This window comes from Mus pahari, chromosome 3, assembly GCF_900095145.1.
Source record: "Mus pahari chromosome 3, PAHARI_EIJ_v1.1, whole genome shotgun sequence".
NCBI classification, from domain to species: domain Eukaryota; kingdom Metazoa; phylum Chordata; class Mammalia; order Rodentia; family Muridae; genus Mus; species Mus pahari.
The window spans coordinates 98,125,516-98,148,542 of NC_034592.1; the positions used below are offsets into that span (position 1 = coordinate 98,125,516).

A 23,027-nucleotide genomic window follows, 5' to 3' on the forward strand; every position below is an offset into this window, starting at 1 on the left:
CAGCAGTATGGAAATGTAAGCCAAATAAACCCTTTCCTTCCCAACTTGCTTCTTGGTCATGATGTTTGTGCAGGAATAGAAACCCTGACTAAGACACCTTTCATCAGAAAGTGCAACTTCATAGAAATAGCAACTGTGACTTTCTGTGATGAAAGATAAACTGGTAGATAACCAGCATAAGGATCTTTTTTGGAAATTGCTTTAAGGGAAAAAAAGGCTGCAAGGAAGATCTACCTAGAACAATGGCCAGAGGCCATTTCTATGGTTTTTGAACCAATAGTAAGCTAGGCAGCATAAGAGTCTTTATGAGGAAAAAACATGGATGTTTGATAGTTTCTTTTTGATTTGTCCCTGGGTGGGGCAGTCTCTGGATGGTCTTTCCTTCAGTCTCAGCTCCGAACTTTGTCTCTGTAACTCCTTTCTTCCATGGGTATTTTGTTCCCCCTTCAAAGAAGGAACAAAGTATCCACACTTTGGTTTTCCTTCTCCTTGAGTTTCATGAGTTTTACAAATTGTATCTTGGGCATTCTAAGTTCCCACTTATCAGTGAGGGCATAACATGTATGTTCTTTTTGACTTGTCAACATCCCTTAATTGACATCAAAGGAAATGGCTTTGGACTGACTTTTGTCTGAAGTTAGATCATTAGACAAGTTCATCCATTCAGCAACTTGAAGTTCATGACGATGTGCAAGCAGTAACTGCCCCAAATGCATCATGGACACTGCAAAGAGCTACGATGCTCTGCCACTGCTCAGTGATCTCTGTATAGCAAGCATGTCATGGTTTCTTTATAAGACTCTTCACATACATTTTCACATTTGTTATATTCTCTTAGAAAAAATTAAGTCCTCTAAGCTCAGTTCATCTAATGTTCAAAAGGAATTCCTTGGTTAAGGCTCTTTATAAACGAATTAATGAAAATACACTCCCTCAATATTATAGAAATGTAGTTAATTCCTAAAACTAATAATGTTGTTAAATTCTAAAAGAACATGGAAAAATAAAGTTCAGTGGAAAAAAAATCAAATGCTGACATTTGACATCTTTGGGCTCACCTCTCCCTAACTTCCCTTGAGAATAGGCCAAGCAACAGAACACTCACATAGGACACCTGAGAGGAAAGACTAATGTCATATGTCTTAGAAGGCTGAATTACACAGTCTAAAGGAGACTCCAGAGGGACACATCCCATAGATGATGAATGAATCTGGATAAATTCGACCCAATCTATAGTATTCGATGCCATCAATAAATACTCTTCCACAACTTGGATAACTATCATTCTTTTCTCTTCTGCATAACTTATTACAAAGTAATAATTCTTATGGTTTTCTTGGTGTTTACTTACAACTACTATCAAATATGCCTATTGCAGTGGAGTTCTGGATGTCATGAAATAAATAACTCCACAGAACTTTACTTCATTATTTTGAGGGTTAAAGAATAAAGGAGAAAAAAGACCTGAGACTGGCATGGAGGTGAGAGGAAAAGGAAAATTCAAAGCTAACTAATCTACCATCTTTGCTTTAGAGACCTTAAGAGGCATCCTAGGACTCAGTGGTTAAGTGCACTGGCTGCTCTCCCAAATGACTGGTCAAATCCCAGCACCTACTTGGCATCTCACACCATCTGTGACTCTAGTTCTAGAGGATACAACACTGCCTTCTGGACTCCACAGGTACTTGACATTCATGTTGTACAAGGATATATATGCAGGCAAAACAGCCATATAAATAAAATAACAAACTATTCTAAAGAGTTCTTGAAGGAAAGATGGATTGACATTTTGCACACAAAATGACTGAATTGGAGATGAACGGAGTTCAATATAATGCCCCTTCTAATCCACAACTTTTGTTGAGTCTCATAAGGAAAAAAAAAAAGCTACAAATCCAACATTTCAAGTTACTTATAGCATTAAATAAACAGGGAATATGGTGAAAGATGAAAAATAATTGATGAAAGTTGTTTTGCAGGAATCCTAACCATCACAGTAGCAAAAATAGTTTTTACTGGAGAGAAATGTGACTAGACACACTTAAGAAAAATGAACTTCCCCATAATTTATACAATACACTGTAGACAGTAAAGCATGGGAGAGACATCACAAAGACAGCACAAAGGCAGCAATTCCTTAGCGGCCTAAAGGCAGGTTCTACCTGTCATGATGCACAAAGGCTTACAAAACCTGTTGACTCCTTATTTTACAAGATTTAACTGTGAATAACTTTTATATGTAATTACAGCAGTAATTTGAATTGTGTATCTACATGGGATGTTATTATGATAGAATACACTACTATCAAGCACTTTGTATCTTTTTGAGAATTTACACAATTTGTTTTAAAAAACAAAGACAAAACATTTTAGGTGATATATATTTCATATATTTTTAATAAGAGATTGTTAAATATTCAATTAAAAGAGCTACCAAGATAAAAATTTATTACCATTAACTTCAGTAAATGAATCCAGAATTATATGAAGTAGACTGTAAACCATCAAGCCTGAGATTAAGGAGAAAACAGAATGCCATAAAATTTAAGAGCACAATATTTATAATATATGGCAATATAATTGACTTTGATTATGAATATTACCCAGTAAAAGCTGTGCAAGTTAGCTATGAGAGTGTGCATTTAAGATACACCTCACATAAACTTTTTGTCACTATTGAATCACCACCAAAGAGCTTTCTTAATTCCCTTCAGTGTACACTCACCATTTCTGGGATGGCTCCTTGCCTGGTAACTACTCATATAACCTTCCAGCTCGCCTGGCATCTTCATTTGCAACTTGAACTAACGTACAGAATTGCATTTCTCTATTCTCTTACTTGCATTACTAGTAACTCAGTCAGAAAACTCAGAAGTTAATGTGCAACTCTGTCACTCCTTAGATAATCTCTTCTTAGTTGTCCTTTTAATCTTGACTATAAGAATTTATTAACAGTAAGAAATACTTATATGTGAATACACATTTAATGTAGCTACATATAGTTAAATACACAGTATTATATGCGTGTATATAAAGTATAGTGCTCAAAAAACTAGCTAGATCAAGTAAGAAAGGGAAAGAAATAAGAAATTAAAGACATACAAATGGAAAGGAAGTGAAATTATTCCTATCTGCAAATGGCATAATATTATGTACTGAAAATCTAAAGGTTCTATCATTAAATACTTCAGAACTGATAAATTCATCATGTTACAAGACACAAAAATCAATATAGAAAATGGTACCATTTATATACAATAAGACTGCCAAGAAAGAAATAAAGAAATACATTCACAAAAACTATAACAAATACTTAGCTGTAAATTTAATTAAAGAAGCAAAAGCTCTCTAAAATAAAAAGAAGGGAATAAGCATCACACACATAAGGAAAGGAACTTCATATGTAGGAATTACAAAAAATAATAGATAAAGAAAATGTATAAAATAAATGAAATTCTCATGAAATACCTATGGTTTTCTTCACATTACTGGAAAAAAATCCTCAACTTAATATGGCAGCAGTGATCACCTTGGACAACCAGAAAAACCTAGCAAAAAAGATTAAAGTTGGACACATTATAACACTTGATTTCAAGACACAAGGCACAACCATGGTAGCCCAGAAACTTTGGTGGTGTCATTAAAACACAACAACCCTACAGAGAAGAACCCAGGAGCTTAGAAATAAGTCATTCATCTATATAGCACGGATGCTTATCTAAGACACCACAAACACAGACTGGAGAAAGAACCAACAGCTTCCCCAATAAATGGTGCTGAGGAAACAGAAAAGCCAAGTGCGAATTAAACCTGACCCCTATCTCTCACCATGGACAATAAATAACTCAGAATGGATCATGCCGCTGAGTGTAAGTGAAAGCAACCACGGACCTACTAGAAGAGAGCACAGGAGAACAATAGTAAGGCTATTCTATCATGTTTTCCTAAAACAAAAACAAAAACAGACTAATGCAATTATATCAAAGTGTGAGGCTTCTCCACAGCAAAGTCAACAACGAAGAAAAACAACAGCCAGACGGAAGGGAAGACTCAGTAACAAATCACGTGACCAGGGCTAGTATTATATGAAACTCAAAGTGCAGCAATCAAACTTTAAAACTATTCAAGATACTTCTCAAAGGAAATAAATGGTCAACAACTGTATGGAAAAAACATGTTCAGTATCATTAACTATCAGTGAAACGTTAAACAAAACTACAATGATTATTATACCCAAGTCAAAATAGCTATTACTAAAAACTGATATGAGGATATGGTAAAAATGGAAATGAGTACAGATATTGTGGAAAAAAATAAAGAAGTTACTCTAAAACTTTAAATTAGTTAGGCCTAGTAGTACAGGTCTATATAATTCTAGACACCTAGGAGACAAAGGCAGGAGAGTGGCAAATTCAAAGCCTGCTTAGGCCATAAAGTAAATTAAAGGCTAGCCTGAGCAACTTGGTAAAACCATGTCTTAAAATAACAATTGAAAGAGAACTGAGGATATACTAGCACACATAAAGCTCTGGGTTCAATTCCAGAGCACAAGTACAGAAAGATAGATTGTCAAGGGCGATGTAGGAGGAAGGCTTTAGAACTCATGGAATCCAGCTCAGCAGTTAGGTGCGCCTCAGTGGAAGCCTGATTCCCAGGACTACGTGTCCAGAGGATTTCATGCTGTTATGGAGTTCTGCGCTGCCTGCTGCCCTCAAACTGCTCTTAATCTAAGAACTGTATGATAACTTTAAGGGGGCTTCCAGCCCCTCACTGGGCAGCATCTCTGGCACTCACAATAACAATGCCTGATCTCTCCCTAGGAAAGAACTTAAAAGAAATGTAGGTTGTCAGCTATGACCACCATCCTTAGAAAGCATTTGGAAAAATAAATTGTTAGTGAATCTAGGTTGAGATGTTTTTGCTCCTGACTCTGATGTAGAAAATCTTAGGGAACAATTTGAAGTTCAGAAGGCACACTCTTAATTACTGTGCTAGGGACTCTTTCATGGTCAGGGCACAGGAACAATGGCAGCACTGGCTGACGGTCTCACTGAGGCTGCACTGCTGATGATTGATTTCCCCATTTTTCCCCTCAGCTTCCTGATATGATTTAATTTGCTAATGAGTATGTGCATTCTGAGGATTTAAAATAGATATGACTGATTTTTATATAAAAGTTTAGCTTTGTGATTCTTTTAAGATTCATGTAAGATTACTTTTAAAGATAGATAATAAAATAATTAATCTTTTCTTTGTAACCATAAATTGCTGCCTGCCAGTAAGAGAAACTGCTTGCTCACACTTTGTGAGATTATAACAAGTTGCTTAGTTATGAATTTATGTGGGTTCTTGGAAATAATTTGCTTTCTTTACCTGTACTATGTGATGTTATTTCTTGTAAAGGTATTGTAGAACATAATGTTTTTTTTCATAGTCATTCACCAGAAAAAAACTAGAGCATAATAACATTGTAATATTATATTCCTTAAAAGATTTTACTGGACTATATAAGTCATGGGAGAAAGAATAAAGTTCCTTTCATCCATCAACATGTATATATGTATACATGTATGTGTATGTATGGATATGTGTAAAGTTTATGTGTGAGTATATTGGAACTTTGTTCCATACATCAAATCTGTATGCGTGTACATAAGTAAAGCTTGTCTTGGTGTGCTGGAACTTGCTCCATCCACCAACTGTGTCTGTCTGTCTGTCTATCTGTCTGTCTGTATGTATGACTATAAGTGAAATGCTAGGAGCCTGCTTGCTGAAGTGTTCCAGCCACTCATGTATGAATATGTATATGTCTGTCTGTCTATATGTATACACGTATATTTGCATTTGTATATAAAAGGTTATTGGAGTCTACCTTTCGCTTCACTCACTCAGTATGTATGTAAATATATGTATGTGCATCAATTTTTCTCTCTTTTGTTTCTTGCTGGCCCTGAGGAGTTAACAGAGTTCACCGGAGTTTTTTGTTTTGCTTTGTTTCTTTTGTTGTTATTTCTTCGGTTTGGTTTGGTTTGGTTTGGTTTGGTTTGGTTTGGTTTGGTTTGCCACAGGAAATGCCAGCCCGGATTTAAAAAAAAAAAAAAAATCACTGGTAGCCATAGGCAGCTTCCCTAGTCAGTCTCTGGCCTGACCCCCATCAGCAGTTCTGGGCACTGCCCCTACTGGCTATTTGCCTCAGCTTACCCACTCTATGGTGCCAAAGCTGATCTTTGGCAATGTATGTAGAGCTATCCTATGATCTAGCTATTGCACACCAAACAGCAGGCTAAATTACCCTTGGGAAAAAAGGAAAAGACTAGAAACAGAAGTTTAGCATCTTTGGTGACACAACTCCAGAAGCCAAGAACCATAAAATGTTTAGCCATAAAATAAATGCTTATACATTCAGGAAAGGAGCAAAAGAGTAGAGAGCCTAAAGAAAGAAATACAGAGAAAATGTCAATTGGTAAAATCTGAGAAGGTCACCGGATGAGGGAAATATAGAAGTAATATATATGTAGGATTCACAAAAAATTATAGACACTGTCAGCAATACCAACTAGAGACAGTTCACAGCTGAAGAGAAATAATAAACTTCTCAAAATGAAGGAGTCTTATTTTGTAGATTTAGGAAAAATACATAGATATAAAGTCTAGTCCAGGTGGGGTAGTTGTGGCCCACAACTTTAATCCCAGGATTTGGGAAGCAGAGCAGGAGGATCTCTGAGTTCTAGGCTAGCCTAGAGAGTAGATAGGTAGGGCTACACAGAGAAACCCTGTCTCAAAAACCAAAATAACAAAAAAACACCACCAACACCAACAAAAACACAACAACAAAAGCAAAACAAAACAGAAAGAAAGGAGGGAGGGACGGAGGAGGGATGGAGGGGGGAGGGAGGGAGGGAGGAGAGGAGGGAAAGAAGGAGGAAAGGAGGGAATGAGGTCAGTCTAGATCAGTGAGGTGAAGAAGCAGTTACAAGTGAAAAATATCATTCAACATCTATTTCCCGAACAGCTCCACCATTGTGTTTCCTCACATATGTCCAACTTTACCCTCTGAAAAGGCCGAATACTGTACAGCCTTAATAACGGTGCACCTGGGGGAAAGTGACACTGGCCAGCTATAATGCCAGCACTTCCTGTTTAGAGTCCAGAATCAACACTAGAAACACATTTATTGTGCCAATGGACCAGGCTTAATGTCCAATATCTTGGAGATTGACTGGGCTTGAGACAAGCTGTGCAGTCCTGAGGAGCCAGGAGCAATCTGTACAGGGCTATGCGCCTATTTAATTAGCACTATGTCTGGGTCCTTCCTATAAATCCTGAAGCCTTATTACATGTTTCTCCCATTTCAAACACTCTGGATTGACCTCAAAGCTACTTAGTTTCTAGGCCCTTTCCCCCAGAATCTGAAGTGAAAGGACTCACAGAGTAGTTTTTAACTGTAAGCAAGTTTCCTAACATAAAGACATTCTGAAATATTGTCTACTCAGCATTTGTACAAAATTTCCTGCAGCTGGAGCTCACTTTTAATGCAGACACTAATCACACTGCAAGTGCAAGCACACCTTATCAACAAAGTTCTACTGTGATGCCCAGGCTCCTGAAGTGTCTGGACAAAACGCAAAAAAAAAAAAAGGTAAACTTTCTCACTGGATTTACATCACATAAATGAAATACTACTGTGGTCCTCTTGAGTTAGATAAATTAATAATCCTTTATGAGCCTGTGTATGCCAAACCTTTCCTAGGCACTTAATGATACAAAAATGGAAGCAAGCACTACATATGGTGTGAAAGGTCCTATAGTCCAACAGCAAGTACAGCCACAGAAATGATCACAGTAACAAGCTCAGGGACACAGCTAAATAGACAAGTCACCATGAGAGACAAGGACTAGGAAAATTACAGAAGAGTTCACAAAGGCTGAAGTTCTTAAGGAACTTAAATTTCCAGGAAAATAAAGAATATTAAAAACAATAACAAAACCCCAACAGGTTATAAATACAGGTATTTTTTTAAAAATCTAAATGTAAGTGGCTACTGATTATAGTTTGTCAGAATGGTCTGTATGGGAATGACAGCATCAGACAAGAGGAACTGCAGGGACTAATGCTGTCATCTTAACAGTAGGTAGCATAAGCTTGTATGCAGTATACCTGTAGCACTGTGATGAATGAGCTGGGTGGGCCACATGTGGATGACACACTAGGAGACTGCTGAATAATACAGGTGGGCAAGCAACCAAGGCAGGAATGGAGCGGAGGAGTCAGATCTGTAGCTCACTGAAGTATTAGCAACAGGCTGCACAGATCTAATGTTAGTGGCTGAGGTAAAAGGCAGATCTAAGAAAAAGTTCAAGTTTGATAGTGGGAACTTGGGTTTGACTTCAGTGATGAGGTATATGATGATATTTATCAAAAAAGTGAAATATAAAAATATGAAATGCTTTTATAGAAATTTTGTGTTTTCAACTTGCTATATTCATCATACAGGATATTAAAGTCAGGAAATCATGAATATCTAAATTATAAAGATGTCAGATGGCAAACTCAAGGCTGTCAAACCAATGGTTAATATTTTAAATACATTCATAAGAAAGGAAGAAAGAAAGATGAAGGAGAAGAAAAAGAAGAGGGCAGTGGGGAGAGCAGCCATGAAAGCAGGGAACTAAGTCAAGGAAGAGTCAGTCAGCATGGCTCCCAACATGTCCACATCTGGAACCTACTAGATTCTGGAAATCTGCTGCCCTTTGTGCCCTACCAAAGTCCATCCTTCTGCCAGCAAGAATCTGATTTAAATAGAGGACCCATCATTTCCTTATACCTTGAAATTATTAACAGAATTCAATAATCATTTCTTTACCTTGTACTCGGAAATGGCTGGTCTAGCCTGCTGAGACAAATGAAATCAACGTCTAGAAATAGTACCTTGGCTTGAGGATGTTATGTCAGGCAAATGAAACAAAAGTGGATTTTTTTCCCTTTAAGCTATATAAGATGACTATAACTTTTCCTAGAAGAATTGAACCAATGTAAATAGAAGCTAACCTCTATTGGCAAGAGTCCTGACTGAATGAACAGATTATAAAAAACAGAAAAAAAAAAAAAAGAAATATTTGATTAACTAATTAAGTCCCATATTTTTACTTGTTGCTAAACTTACCTTTACACTATTTTCAATAGATTATATTTTATTTGAAANTGATTATACAGAAAAGACAGAGCTACAACTGGACATCTCTCATCACCATATGAAACTTCCAGTGCTGGGAATGGGTAATATCTAATTGAGTTGTTCGCCAAGGTTCCCCCCCGCCCGCCCCAACAACCCATGGTATTGCCAAAACTATTGGCTACTCTCCAAAACTAACAGTAAAGTCCTACTGTTAAAGATATGACGCATTTAGCATGAAGACGTTAAGTTGGTGCCAAGCTAGACCCTTCATCCCCATATACTACATACATGGCACTGGAAAGCACTCTGCAAGGCAGGAGAAAGGTAAACACCAACCCCAAACCAAACTCTTCCATCTACAATGACTACAGGATAAGCTAATGCAACAGTGGCACAAAGCATGTGGGGATAACCAACCAATATCTGTTTGATAGAAGACTCACTCCATGAGATGGACCCCATTCCGATACTGCTCAATAGGCCACGAACCTGAAACCATACAGACTAGATACCTAGGAAGAAACAAAGACTACTATTCTGCCAAAGCAATGTAGCCATATACTGACTATTACTGACATCCTAATATACCACAGATCAGTCATCATCTATCAACTATCATCAAAAGAGCTTCCTCCTCTGGGTTGAAGAGATGGCTCAGCAGTAGAGAACACTAGCTACTCTTCCAGAGTACTGGTCAACTCAACTCTGAGTGAAGATATAAGCCAGTCTTTTCTTTTTCTCTTTTTCTTTTTTCTTTCTTTTCTCTTTCTCTTTTTCTCTTTCTCTTTCTCTTTCCCTTTTCCTGTTTCTGTTTCTTTCTCTTCTTTTTCTTTCTTTTTTTCTTTTTCTCTTTCTTTCTTTCTTTCTTTCTTTCTTTCTTTCTTTTATTCTTTTTGTTTGTTTTTGTTTTGTTCTTGTTTTTTTGAGACAGGGTTCTCTGTGTAGCCCTGGCTGTCCTGGAACTCATTTTGTAGACCAGGCTGGCCTCAAACTCAGAAATCCGCCTGTCTCTGCCTCCCAAGTGCTGGGATTAAAGGCGTGCACCACCACTGCCCGTCAATATAAGCCATTCTTAAAGGCAGACCCCATGCTCAGCAGTAGATGGCCAACACAAACTTAATGGTAAATGGTATCATTTGTGGTCCTTTGTTAAGGTATTTATTTCTCTATTTTTGTCTTGCCCTTATATATCCTTTTTTTATATATTAGGGCTTCCAGTTTTGTGTTTTTATGCGATTCCTATGTGTGCTAATGTGTGTCTCTCCATCTATATGTGTTTCTCATGTTTTTTTCTGTTTTCTTTGGCTCTTTTTCTTCTCTTTGTTTGCTTTGGTTTTATCTTATTTTAGTTTTTTTACTATTCTCTAGATACCTGATCATTTTATAAGGAGAGACAGAAAGGGCATAGTTTAGAATGTGAGGGGAGGTGGGGAAGATCTCAGCAGAGTTGGGGAAGGGAAACCATAATCAGAATATATTGTGATAAAAAAATTTTCAATAAAAAGTAATAAATAAAAATAAAAGTAATTGTTTCAGTTATTCTTTCAACAGTAAATATTCTATTTTAAGGATAAAAAGCAATCAATTAGCATATTTAAGTTTTATGTGTACATTGAGGAATTTAAGGTTAGTACCAAGTTGACTTGAGATGCCTATGAGAAATGGATAAAGAGAAGTGTCAGTGTTTCAGAGAGGAGAGCTGAAACTGAACGTTGAAGTTACTGAGGCATGTTAAATATATTCAATTAGAATGAAGTTCACACAGGTTACTGGATCTTGAAATTCTATTAAAATGAAACAAAGATACAATCTCTCATGAAAAGAAAAGGGCAGAGCTACAAGAGCTAGACTGTCTCCACTTCTTGATGAGTTAGAAAGCAGATGACAGAATGGTGACTGCTGAATCAGCAGAGAAAGGGTGATCTATTGTTGTCTGAAAGACAACAAGGCTAAGGAGTGAGGTGAGGCCTCGCTAGCCTTAACTCCAGGATTATGAGTTTTAGACATTAGTCTGGAAAAACTAAAACCTACATATTCCCAGTCAGCTTTTCTTTTTCTTGTTCTTGTTCAACATGAGAAAAGTACACAAAGGAAAGAATAGTAGTTGAGGGAGCAACAGATAATATTTAAAATCTCTTACTTATGTTTTAAGAACCATGTAGGGAATGTGACGACTATATAAAAAGAAAATCATTTTTATGAAAAGAGAAAAAAAAATCAATGAATAATGTTCTTAGCTATTGGAGACACATGACTTTGAAAAAGTTCAACACAAAAATAAAAGAGATTCCAGAAGCACTCTCAAAAACATACAACAAAAAGACACAAAGGAGCTGGGACATCGCTCAGTGGGTATGATGCTTTGTGGGCAGAATGAGGATGCAAGCACTGCCTGAGTTCAGATGTCCAGCATGGAGGTAAAAAGCCAGGTACAGCAGCTTGTCTGTATGCCCAGTGCTGGGGATGCAGAAAAGGGAGATTATTAGAGCTTGCTAGCCAGGTGCTCTGCATTCTGTCCAATTAGTGAGCTTCAGGCCAAGCCAAAGATTCGGTGTCAAAAAATAAGGTAGAGAAGCCATTGAGGAAGGCATCTAATATCAACTCCTGTACCCCACTCCCTTCCCCCGACCCCACACAGAGCATACACATAACAGAGAGATATTATTGGGAGTTCAAGCCCTTTCTGTTCTACCTAGGGACATATTGTCTTTACAATATGACGCAGAAACAAAAAATATTTTGTAAAGTATAACTTAGATAAAGATTCAGTCTACAAGGTGTAATTTCTGACAAAGTGGTTTCAGGAAGGGAAAAGGCATGAAGGAATTTAAAAAGGAGAACATCATCACATATAATGAAGGAGTACCCTCAGAGCCATCCTTAAGTCCACTGGCTCTGCTATTGTTCTCTGACATTTCTGACATTAGGTATTTCCCTTTCAAGAAAAAAAAAAAGGCAAAAGGCAAAAGGCAAAAGGCTATTACATTTCTAGGTCCAGGTCATTCATTTCTGCAGGCAAGTAGAAGAGCTTACCTTCTGCCAATCACCATTGGCTCTGTTCTGTTAGGACCAGACCATTCCTGATCCAGTCACTACAGCCAGAAGACCATCCCATTGTAAATGGTTTTCACTTAGACTGTAAGATAGTCATCAACCAAGGAAAAGCTTTCAAAGAAATGTTTTATCACTAAACAATTATGGAAGAGTCACAGGAAACACACTTAATGTTCAGTAAAATATGAACATTTTAGAGTGTAAGAATTTGAAAGGATTTGCCATTAGGAAATTTCTTAGAGCTTCTACTAAAATGGGATGGTGAGAGGACAGCACATATCTAGAAAGAAAACAGCACCAAATCAATAGAGAGAGAAATATATTTATCCTTAAAAATTATTCTTTAGAAAAATGATGCTACTTTGTATCTTTTAATAACTATTAAGTTATTTACACTTTAAACAAAAACTAACATATTATTAATAAATCATTTTAGAAAAGATGAGCTACACCATATTAAACTACAAAGGAGTCAAAGTTACATTTCAATACTAGAAGACAAAGACAAGTCATAAAACCAAATATATTACAAACAGCTTCAGATATATATTTCAGATTCACATTTACCTAGCAACTGAAGAGATAAGATGGATTACTACATTTCTGTTAGTTTTCCTGACTTCAACAAAACAGGAAACTTGTAACTCTAAACTTCCTGAAGTTTATAGTTCTAAGACTTTGCTACTTGGACAAATTTAATTATATGCAAAATAAAATACACCTTATATTTTTGGTTGTGAGCTTAGCCTTTAACAGCTGAGCCATACTAAATAAATAAATAAATAAATAAATAAATAAATAAAAGTACACCCTAGATAAAATACCTATAAAAACAAAAGACAGATATAAAACTTACAAAAGTATAGCCTGTTAGGAAGAAACAATGAAAACAAAGTCCAGAGGCTTCCACTACTGAATTAACACTCAAAAGATTAAAGTATTGTTCTTTTCCTTAGAGCAAGTTAAAACAAACTTGGAAATTATAGCTTCTCTAAGTTTTTTTCTTCCATAATTACTCAGTTATTCATTAGAGTATTTATTTGAGACCTCTACTGGAATTTTTGCACCAGAGTTTCACAAATCAATTTAACTCTAAAAGCCTAGCTATATAATTTCTTTCATAAAAGTAATATATTTCTGATATTGATGTCTTTAAAATATCCTATAGTAAAATTAATATTTTTACACAGGAAAAGAAGGAACTATTTAGTCCCAGACAACTTGATAACATCTCTTTCAACTATAGTTATAATTATCATGTATGAAATTCCAAAGCAGAACTTGTCAAGATTTAACATTAGCATTAATTTATGTCATAATTGACGGTTACTATGAAGATAATGGCAAAGCATCCATTTCTCCAAAGACAGCATGGAGAGAAAGGGGATTTCTTCTTAATTACTACTAATCTGCTCACTTTTAATTAAACTGATTAGTAATTTATTATCGTTCCCTTTTCTAGATGGATGTTATTATCACAGGGTTTCTCTAAAGTTACATTTGTGATTTTTAAGTTCTTCAATTTTGTAATATTTATTTATATTGAAATGTTAATACTCAGTTGCAGTGTATTTTGAAAAATAAATGTGAAAATACAGGATCTGTATTTTGTTTCTACATCTCCAAGTGAATAGTGTTAACTGCAGCTTTCTGGAGAATGACTGGAAGCAAAAGTCGTTTCCATCCTCCTAACGTAAAAATCACAGTAGTTATAATGAACATGTAGCTTCCAATGACAACCTCTGCAAAGTATCCACCTCATGCTAGCTAACTAAATAGCACATTGTGAAATAATAGTTGCCTGTGTTTCTTTTTAAGATAAAAATATTCTGACATGCAAAATAGAAACTTTTAATTAGCAACTTTAAGCTTACATAGTTTCTGGTATTTTTTTGGTCAAAGTTATTAATCAGCATAAAACTCTGACTAGCACCAATGATTTGAGATTATGAAATATTCATTACAAAACTTGGGGGAGGGCTGAATTCTCTAAAGAGTGAGGAGATGGATGCAATAGTACCGGAAGGATGGAACTTTTTCTTCTGTAAAATAGTAAGATTTGCAGCACACACAGACTTATGATCACTATCAATATGTGTTATATGTACTATATATAGCTGGTAAATAAGCACTTGTATTTAGGGAAGAATACCAAACTCCTCAAGCAGTTGATTATTAATAAAAAGGCAAGAATGATTATTCAATATAATCTGTTAACATTTCCTGAATGTAGTATCTACTAGAGAGATAAGCCCACTTTTCTCTCTGAAATTTTGTGTGCTGAAACTATTCATGAATGAATGATGGACAATAAAACATAAAATGGCATATTTGATTCATAAGACTGGTTTCCAGTCTGCCTAACCTTAACCATATCTGACCACCACTGACCACCACATGACCATCACATGACCATCACATGAGTACATCCCCTCCTGCTATCAGATGTTATCAACTTGGTATAACGTCATTCCTTCTCACAGTACTCCTCACTATCAGCGAGGCTGTTACTCTGGTCCTTGTCTTACTCTTGCATGAGAAAGTGTGATGTAATAAGGAAACAGGGTGGATCCATTTGTTTAGTAGTGATCCAAAACAAAATATGTTAATAAACAAAGAACAAATGCTATTTTTTCCACTCTCCTGAAGATAAAGAAATGTACTTGACAAGGGGACTAACCAGTTAAGAGCACTGGTACCTAGCATCCATATGGTTTACAACCATCTATAACTCTAATTTAAGGGAATCTAATTCCCTTTACTGGCTTTTGTAGGTACCAGATATGCGCATGGTGTACATACATACATGCAGGCAAAGCACATACACATAAAATAAAAAAAAATGGAAAAAAGCATGTGACAGGCCTAGACATAAATCTATACCCAATGTCTTATTTTTCTATAGTCTAATATAAAGACATACTGAGGAGTTTTTTGTTACCTTCCACTCAAAAGAAAAACATTCTCTCAAAGAAGAGCTGGGCTGTGAAAATGTGCAAGTTATTTAATATTAAATAACTCAATAAGTGAAAATTACCAAGTTCAAAACAGGTAAGGTAGTCACTGTGCATACCTTAACAAGTTTCAACAGTTCATAGAGATCTTCAACCTCGTCACCTTCACATTGGGTATAAACTCTTCCTGTCTCCAAGCTCCTTCCCCTGATGGCTCTGCGGTACAGGGGCAGTGCCATTGCTTCAGCATACAAGTCAATGGCATGGTGACCCACTGTCTGATACATATAGCTATCCAGTTCATCTGACTCCACTGTAACAGTTAAAGGAAAATTAATTATTAAGACAGAGTAAAACAAATAGACCATAGGAAGTAGCTTTTACTACCTGAAGAACAGTCAACACTAAGCTTAAGAATTTAACCATATCTCCCTGCTTTTATAAGTGAAATAATATGTAAGCACTGTACATTGGTCCATAGATAAATTTTGATCAGTTCAGCTTTAATAATGTGTTTCTAATTATCAACAATACATTTATAGCTTTAAAATTATATACAACATCTAAAAATAAGTGTAATATATCCAATATACTTTTAATTAGTTTATTCAGTTAGAAGTTGTATTACATATCATTCAGGTTATTCAAAATCATCAAGATTTTTAATAAAAAATGTTCTTAAACAAATATCTGCTTAGTAAATGATACATACTTGTCAAAAAATTAGATATAATTGATATGTCCTATAATCAATACATCAACAAAGCATATACATGTAACTTCAATATTTACTAGAACAGTTACAAATATGTTTGGAGATATAACTAAATCTAATAAATGATACAATCATCAATTATATCTCAATATTCCACACATATTATAGGTATAGCATTCATTACAGAATTATTTATAAAAAGAACTATATTATAATCATATAATAAAATGGCATACATTTTCCAATGTGTGCTCTCCAGAATATGAATCCTATAGCATATTAATATTTAAAAGAAGGGATAAAAGATTGTGTGTCAAATAAGTTTTAAAAATATGTAGGTGAGTCATTTTAAATAGATGACTCTATTGAAATTTTTTGTAGACTAATATGCTTTCAGTTCCTCCAATAAGAGGACAAAGTATGACTTACCTCTTCAAATGATCTTTACACCATTTTCATTTCATATAGAGAAGATATAGGAGAAACTATATGGAGACTACTATTTAGTGCCATTGAGAATGTTGGACAGTTTGTTAAGTTACAAAATAATAGACTACAAAATGTATGTTTTCAAATATGGAAGCGTCAATCAAAGCATTTAAATAGCACTGTAAATGTCTTTCAACAATCAGTGATTTCATCATACTCATCATATTTCTGAACCCCGCCGCTGTCCGGCTTCCTACTGAACAATACACCCATCATTATTCTAAGTCTACTCCTCATGTCAGTATGAAACAGAGATTTAGTCAAACCACCCTAAAAACTTTTCACTCTTCCTTCCTACCAAGTTAGAGCGAGTATTTAATGAATTTTCACTAACGGACATTGGTCAAATAAATTTATTCAAAGAAACTTGAGCTTCACAGCGAGAAACATCCTGAAATTAATACAACTACAAAACAGTATAATGGCTTTAAAACCTGATATATTTTCATTAGGGCTCCATGGAGTCCTTACCACAATATAACTTCATTAGTGGAAGCTACACAGCAGCAACTGGTGTAAGAGCAAACAAAACCAAAAGGCTCCTCTGTTGCCTAAAGCACTTCAATTAACATACCACAAAGCCCCTACTACAGACTTAAAGGGATGGCTCTGTACAGTTTATGACAACTGCACATTATCTCATTGATGGGAATAAATTCTTTCCCAGAGTACCTACTGAAAACCCATATTGTGAAAATCATGATATGCTGTGAATACATTATACCCAGCTTTGCTCGTCAATGGAGCCATGCATTCCTCCGTGAGGCTCCTTTCAGTGCACTTAAAGGGGAAAATCATTCAGTAACTAATTCAACAGTTCCAACATCCTGCTGACTTTAAATCATTATTACCCAGCCCTGTACATCTACTGATCCACATAATCTATTGTCTTCTAAACCAATTACACAGTGTTAGATGATAGTCCCAGATTGTTAATTCATAATATTCTATTTGCATTTATTACTGAAGTTTTCATACTAATAATATTCTAACAAATGCTCTCATTCTATTAATAAGTATAATTTAAAAGATATACTTGCTTTCTATTTTACTGTTCTGTCAGCAAAATGAACACGTTGGAGATTATACAATAATAATCTTGTCACAATAATCTAATATTGAAATTGAAAGCTGGACACAACTAATTCAAGAGAGGAAAATAACTTTATATATGCAGTACACATCCTGTGAACATAAGTATTTTGATTTCCTTTGTTTTTGTGTGTTTTTTTTGTTTCATTTTCAGTACTGAGAATTCTCAAGTCAGAGGAAGAGTCACTTGTCCATCTCGATGAAAGGGACAGACAAGGTCTCACCATTACAGCACAATCTGTAACTGATTATGCTTCGTTGCAATAAAAGCAGCAGTAATCCATTTCTCATATTCTAAGTTAAGAATAGAGTCTTAGAAAACACTTACTTCTAAACCCTAGCTCATCATCATCAAAGCCTAGAATAAAATCCTAAAGTATAAATTTTCCTACATGTTTTTGTAAGCCCATTTCCTTTCTTCCTATAAAATACTCCCAATTTCCATCTTTCCATATTATTTTCAGAATTGTTCAAATATCCAACAGAAGTAAACTGGTTAATTCAAATGAGTTTAATACTCACTGGTCTATCACTACACTGTGAGTGAATACCTACCACAAGTATGGAGCTTAAAGGGCTGAGGAGCACCCACAGGAAAGACGAAGGCACTACATCTCTTCTCAAGAGGCTCATAATCTATGGGAGGGTGCAAGGGGAAGCCTTGCATGCTTCACTGCATCTAAGAGAGCTAAGGACATCTTTTTAATAGTGGCATTCATGTATTGTAAATTAAGAACCAATGAAGCAGAGTTTTCTCTTCATTATTCTTGCAAACCTGAAATAATGAAGTTGAGTTCCAACCATTTAGAAAATGATAAAACAACAACAAATCACACACTTACCTTGGTTTTCATCTGGTCTTAGATTTGCTAATGCAACAATTTGATGCCCCTCAGCAACGCACTGCATCATGTTGTAGCAGCTGTCCTTCCCACCACTGTAAAACGAGTCAGGAGGGAAAAGGGTATGCGTGTCAGGCCTCTGATCACCAGCAAACACAGAATCACTGGACATCAAAATCAAGCACATTCTTACTTGGCGTTTCAGAATCCATGAAGGATTGTTTCATAATTACTGCGCAAAGACACACATTTGTAAGTAGGAAGAACACTGACCACATGAATCTGAAAGTCTAATGTTGCACTTCTAGGAATTTATGAAATTACATGCATTAACAACAATACAGAAGTTCTAAATAAAGTATATTTGTTACAGTGGTTTTATATAAGATAAAAATTGCTGTGCACATCCCCATCAAAATGCCCACACCAAAGACATGTTAAGAGCCATTCTCAAATTCATCTGGAAAGTTAAAAAAAAGCCAAAATAGTGAAAACGATTCTTAACAATAAAAGAACAGCTGGGGGAATCACCATCCCTGACCTCAAGCTTTACTACAGAGCAATAGTGATAGAGACTGTGTGGTACTGGTACAGAGACAGACACATTGATAAATGGAATAGGACTGAAGACCCAGAAATAAAACCACACACTTATGGTCACTTGATCTTTGACAAAGATGCCAAAAATATACAATGGAAAAAAGAAAGCATCTTTAATAAATGGTGCTGATCTAACTGGCTGTCTGTATGTAGAAGAATGAAAATGGACCCATACTTGTCACCTTGTACAAAGCTGAAGTCTAAGTGGATCAAGGACCTCAACATAAAACCAGATACACTGAATCTAAAAGAAAAAATAATGGGAAATTCTTGAACTCATTGGCACAGGGGGCAATTTCCTAAACAGAACTCCAATGTCTCAGGCTCTAAGATCAAGAATTGCTAAACCTCATAAAACTGGAAAGCTTCTGTGAGGCAAAGGACAGTCAATAAGACAAATCGGCAACCTACTGATTGGGAAAAAAAAAACAAAAAACAAAAAACTTCACTAACCCCATATCCAATAGAGGGCTAGTATCTAAAATATATAAAGAACTCAAGAAGTTAATCATCAAAAAACCAAACAACCCCATCAAAAACTGGGGTACAGAACTAAACTGAGAATTCACAACTGTGGAATCTCTAAAGGCTGAGAAACACCTAAAGAAATATTCAAAGTCCTTAGTGATCTGAGAAATGCAAATCAAAATGACCCTGAGATTCCACATTACACCAGTCAAAATGGCTAAGATCAAAATCTCAGGTGACAACGCACATTGGAGAGGATGTAGAGAAAGAGGAACACTCCTCCATTGCTGGTGGGATTGCAAACTAGTATTACCACTGTGGAAATCAATCTGGAGGTTCCTCAGAAACAGTGCCTGGCAAATACAGAAGTGGAAGCCCACAATCATCTATAGGAAGGAACACAGGGCCCCCAATGGAGGAGCTAGAGAAAGTACCCAAGGAGCTGAAGGGATCTGCAACCCTATAGGTGGAACAACAATATGAACTAATCAATACCCCCCAGAGCTCGTGTCTTTAGCTGCATATATAGCAGAAGATGGCCTAGTCAGCCATCATTGGGGAGAGAGGCCCCTTGGTCTTGCAAACTTTATATGCCCCATACAGGGGAACACCAGGGCCAAGAAGTGGGAGTGAGCAGATAGGGGAGCAGGGNGGGGGGGGGGTATAGGGAACTTTCGGGATAGCATTTGAAATGTAAATAAAGAAAATAATAATAATAATAATAATAATAAAAATAAAAATAGAATACTTAGAGACCAGACACAATGGGACACACTTGTAACTCAGAACTTGTTAATCCAACATAGGAGGACCATGAGAAATTCAAGGTCTATCTGGTCTATCTCATGAGTCTTAAGTGAGACAGCAATATAGCAAGAGCCTGCCTCAAAAACAAAAACTGTTAATTAAAATTTAAAACTTCATTTATAATATGTTTATTTCTTTAAAACGTTGCATTAAATATTAGTTCTCTTAAAAAAAAAAAAAAAAAAAAAGATTAGGTGCTTCTTCTTTGAGACTAGACAGTGCTGCCCAGTTAGGGCAGAGGGTTCTAAAGGCAGACAATGTAATCACAATATATTTGGGTTTCTATGCTTTCATATAAATTTAAAATAGGCTGCCTAGATAATCTTCAAGCTTTCATTCAACAGGACACCTTTTTTTTTTTTTTTTTTTTGAGGAACTTTAGCCTTTGACTTAGTGATATGTAAGAATGTGTTTCATTTTGTCCTGGAAATATACTCATACCCTATCAACTGTTGTACACAAAAATTCAAATACATGCATGCACGTACAAAATGCACACAGATTTATCAAACTGAAGCTTAAATATATGGCCATATTATACACAATTATACACAGTACATGTATATGTATTTTGTGCATTCTTATTTCCTAATGTACAGCTTTTAAGAATTGTATAATTTCTCAAACAGCACCTCATAATTCCTATCCACTGAGTGTTTTGAGGAACACCCTCCACTGAGACTTTCTTCTCTCCAGTTTCACATGTTTTACTACCCTGCTGAGTTTTGGTAAACTAAATTCCATTACTGCCTTCATGGCTTACATTTAATTTTTAATCTCTCTTCACCAAATAATCATGATGGCTAAAGTCTCATTATTTCCTTTATGTGTAAAATGTATTAAATTATGGTGGTTTTTCATTTCCTTAAAATGGCAACAGATCTGGCATTTTCCTGACACCAGAGAAACTGAAACGGGGCTTACCTAGATTGTCACCCAATCAACTAGCATCAGTTACCTAGGGCATTAATAACAAATGTTTACATGTGCTTTACCAGGCTAACAAAAAGAGACTGTAGCAATGAAGTGGAATTCACACTTTTCTGAGGTCTAAATCTCAAGAAACAGTACATTTAAGGGTCTTAAACTAATATTGCTATGCCCCTTATCAATGTCAGGCACTGAAACAGATCAAGGCTAGCTCTCCCTATCACCTAAAGTGTGACTTTTAAGTAAGTTACTATAGATTTCAAACTACTTTTGGAATATGACTTGGGTTGCCCACGGTAAGGCAAATTTGTTGTATCCAACGCAACTTTACTCCAGAGCATCTAGAAAAGCCTAGAATATTTTCAACTCAACCGGGAGGAAATACATCTCTCATTAGCTTGAGTTCTAACGGAGGTGTCTGACACATATGAGCAAAGCAATTTCAAACCATCTAGGGGTGCTACAGCTATCCCTGCAAGCCAGAGATGTGAGAAGAGTCGTGTTGCATTCCTCATTCCTAGAAGGGATCAAGACTGAGGAGAACTATAGAGGATAAAAACTGCAAACAAGTAAGTGAAGTTAACAGCGGCTCTCAAAGTTCAGAGCGAATATAAGTCCAACAGGCGTGGTGACCATGAGCCCACGGAGGAGGAGGAGGAGGACCCAGGCATTAGTGCCATTTAGCTTTGCCAAGATGCTAGAGAGGAGGCGCGTGCGCCAGGGCCAGGGAGACAGAGCAGATCGCCCCGCCTCTTCCGGTGGCCGTGGCGCCGACCCGCCCACGCGGCGCCCCAAGAAGTGGCTCCGGACATTCCTACAGTGGCCGCGTCAGGATATAGCCTTGCCCGGGAGTAAAGCTATGGCCCCAGTCCTCATTACCTGATCAGGGCCGCGACCCTCATTCTGGGCGCAGTGTGCGTGCTTGCGTGCGTGCGTGCGTGCGGTAACCACAGACGCCAGGCCCGGGATCCCGCGGCGGCTGGACCTACTCGCGCGGTCCTCGACCTGCTGTCTGCTGCGCTGCCTGCCCGCGACCATGCCTACTGCCCCTTCAGCACCCTCCTGAACACCCGGGTGTAGAGGGTAGGTAGTCTCAGCAACTGCTCCCTGATACGTAGATATACCGCTCAGAATTTACAAAAAGAAAAAAACTTTAGGCACAGCCTAGCCACCTAAGTAAGGGCAGAGAAGCTGCCAAAGGAAGGGCATGGTCCTTCTTATACTGCTTGAGGGTGCTGGGATTGTCTGGGTAGTGAATTTGAAACACTACAAGGGAAAGGGGATTTAGTCTCTCTCCTTTCTTTGGCAACTACAAGAAAGAAGTCTCCCCGCCCTTCCGGAATCCCCTCTCCCCCCAAAAACCCACTAACACCAGAACATTTTTAACTTAAAGGTTTGCATCTCTGCCCATTGAACCAGTGAGGCTACATGACCTCCGCCTCCTGTACTGTTTTAGCGTTTTCCCAATACAGAAACTGAAAAACTTGCACTCCAGAAAGCAAAACGAGAATCTAATTTAAAATACATTTGCCAGTACTTAATCAGTTATTTGAATGTACTAAGCCATAAGCATCCTTTGGAACTCCCGGGATCAACTGGTGTACGATATAGACCACCATGCCTACCTACTTCCATGAACAGGAAGTTTGTGTAGGGGTGTAGGAAGAAAGCAACTGATACACTGTGCAGTTTAAAAGAGAATCGTATGTTAAAAAGTAAAAAATACTGGAGAGAGAGAGACAGAGAGAGAGACAGACAGACAGACAGAGGCAGAGAGAGAGAGAGAGAGTTAAACTTGGTGAGTTAAACTAACTTTAACATATACATCTTTGAATATATATTGTATATTCATATGTAAAGGAATATATATATATATATATATATATATATATATATATAT

At 36.6% G+C, this 23,027-nt stretch overlaps 1 protein-coding gene across 1 annotated transcript in view; it reads right to left on the minus strand.

Moving 5' to 3' along the window:
* Dph6 (diphthamine biosynthesis 6) overlaps window positions 1-22,115 on the minus strand; it is a 119,838-nt gene extending 97,723 nt beyond the window's left edge. The window contains exons 1-3 of the mRNA XM_021194658.2: window positions 22,007-22,115; window positions 18,323-18,417; window positions 15,304-15,497 (exon numbers count right to left, since the gene is read on the minus strand). Of these exons, the coding sequence (XP_021050317.1) occupies window positions 15,304-15,497; window positions 18,323-18,417; window positions 22,007-22,029 (312 nt within the window). The 5' untranslated portion in view covers window positions 22,030-22,115. The remainder of the gene's footprint in view (window positions 1-15,303; window positions 15,498-18,322; window positions 18,418-22,006) is intronic.
* Between the last annotated feature and the right edge of the window lie 912 nt (window positions 22,116-23,027).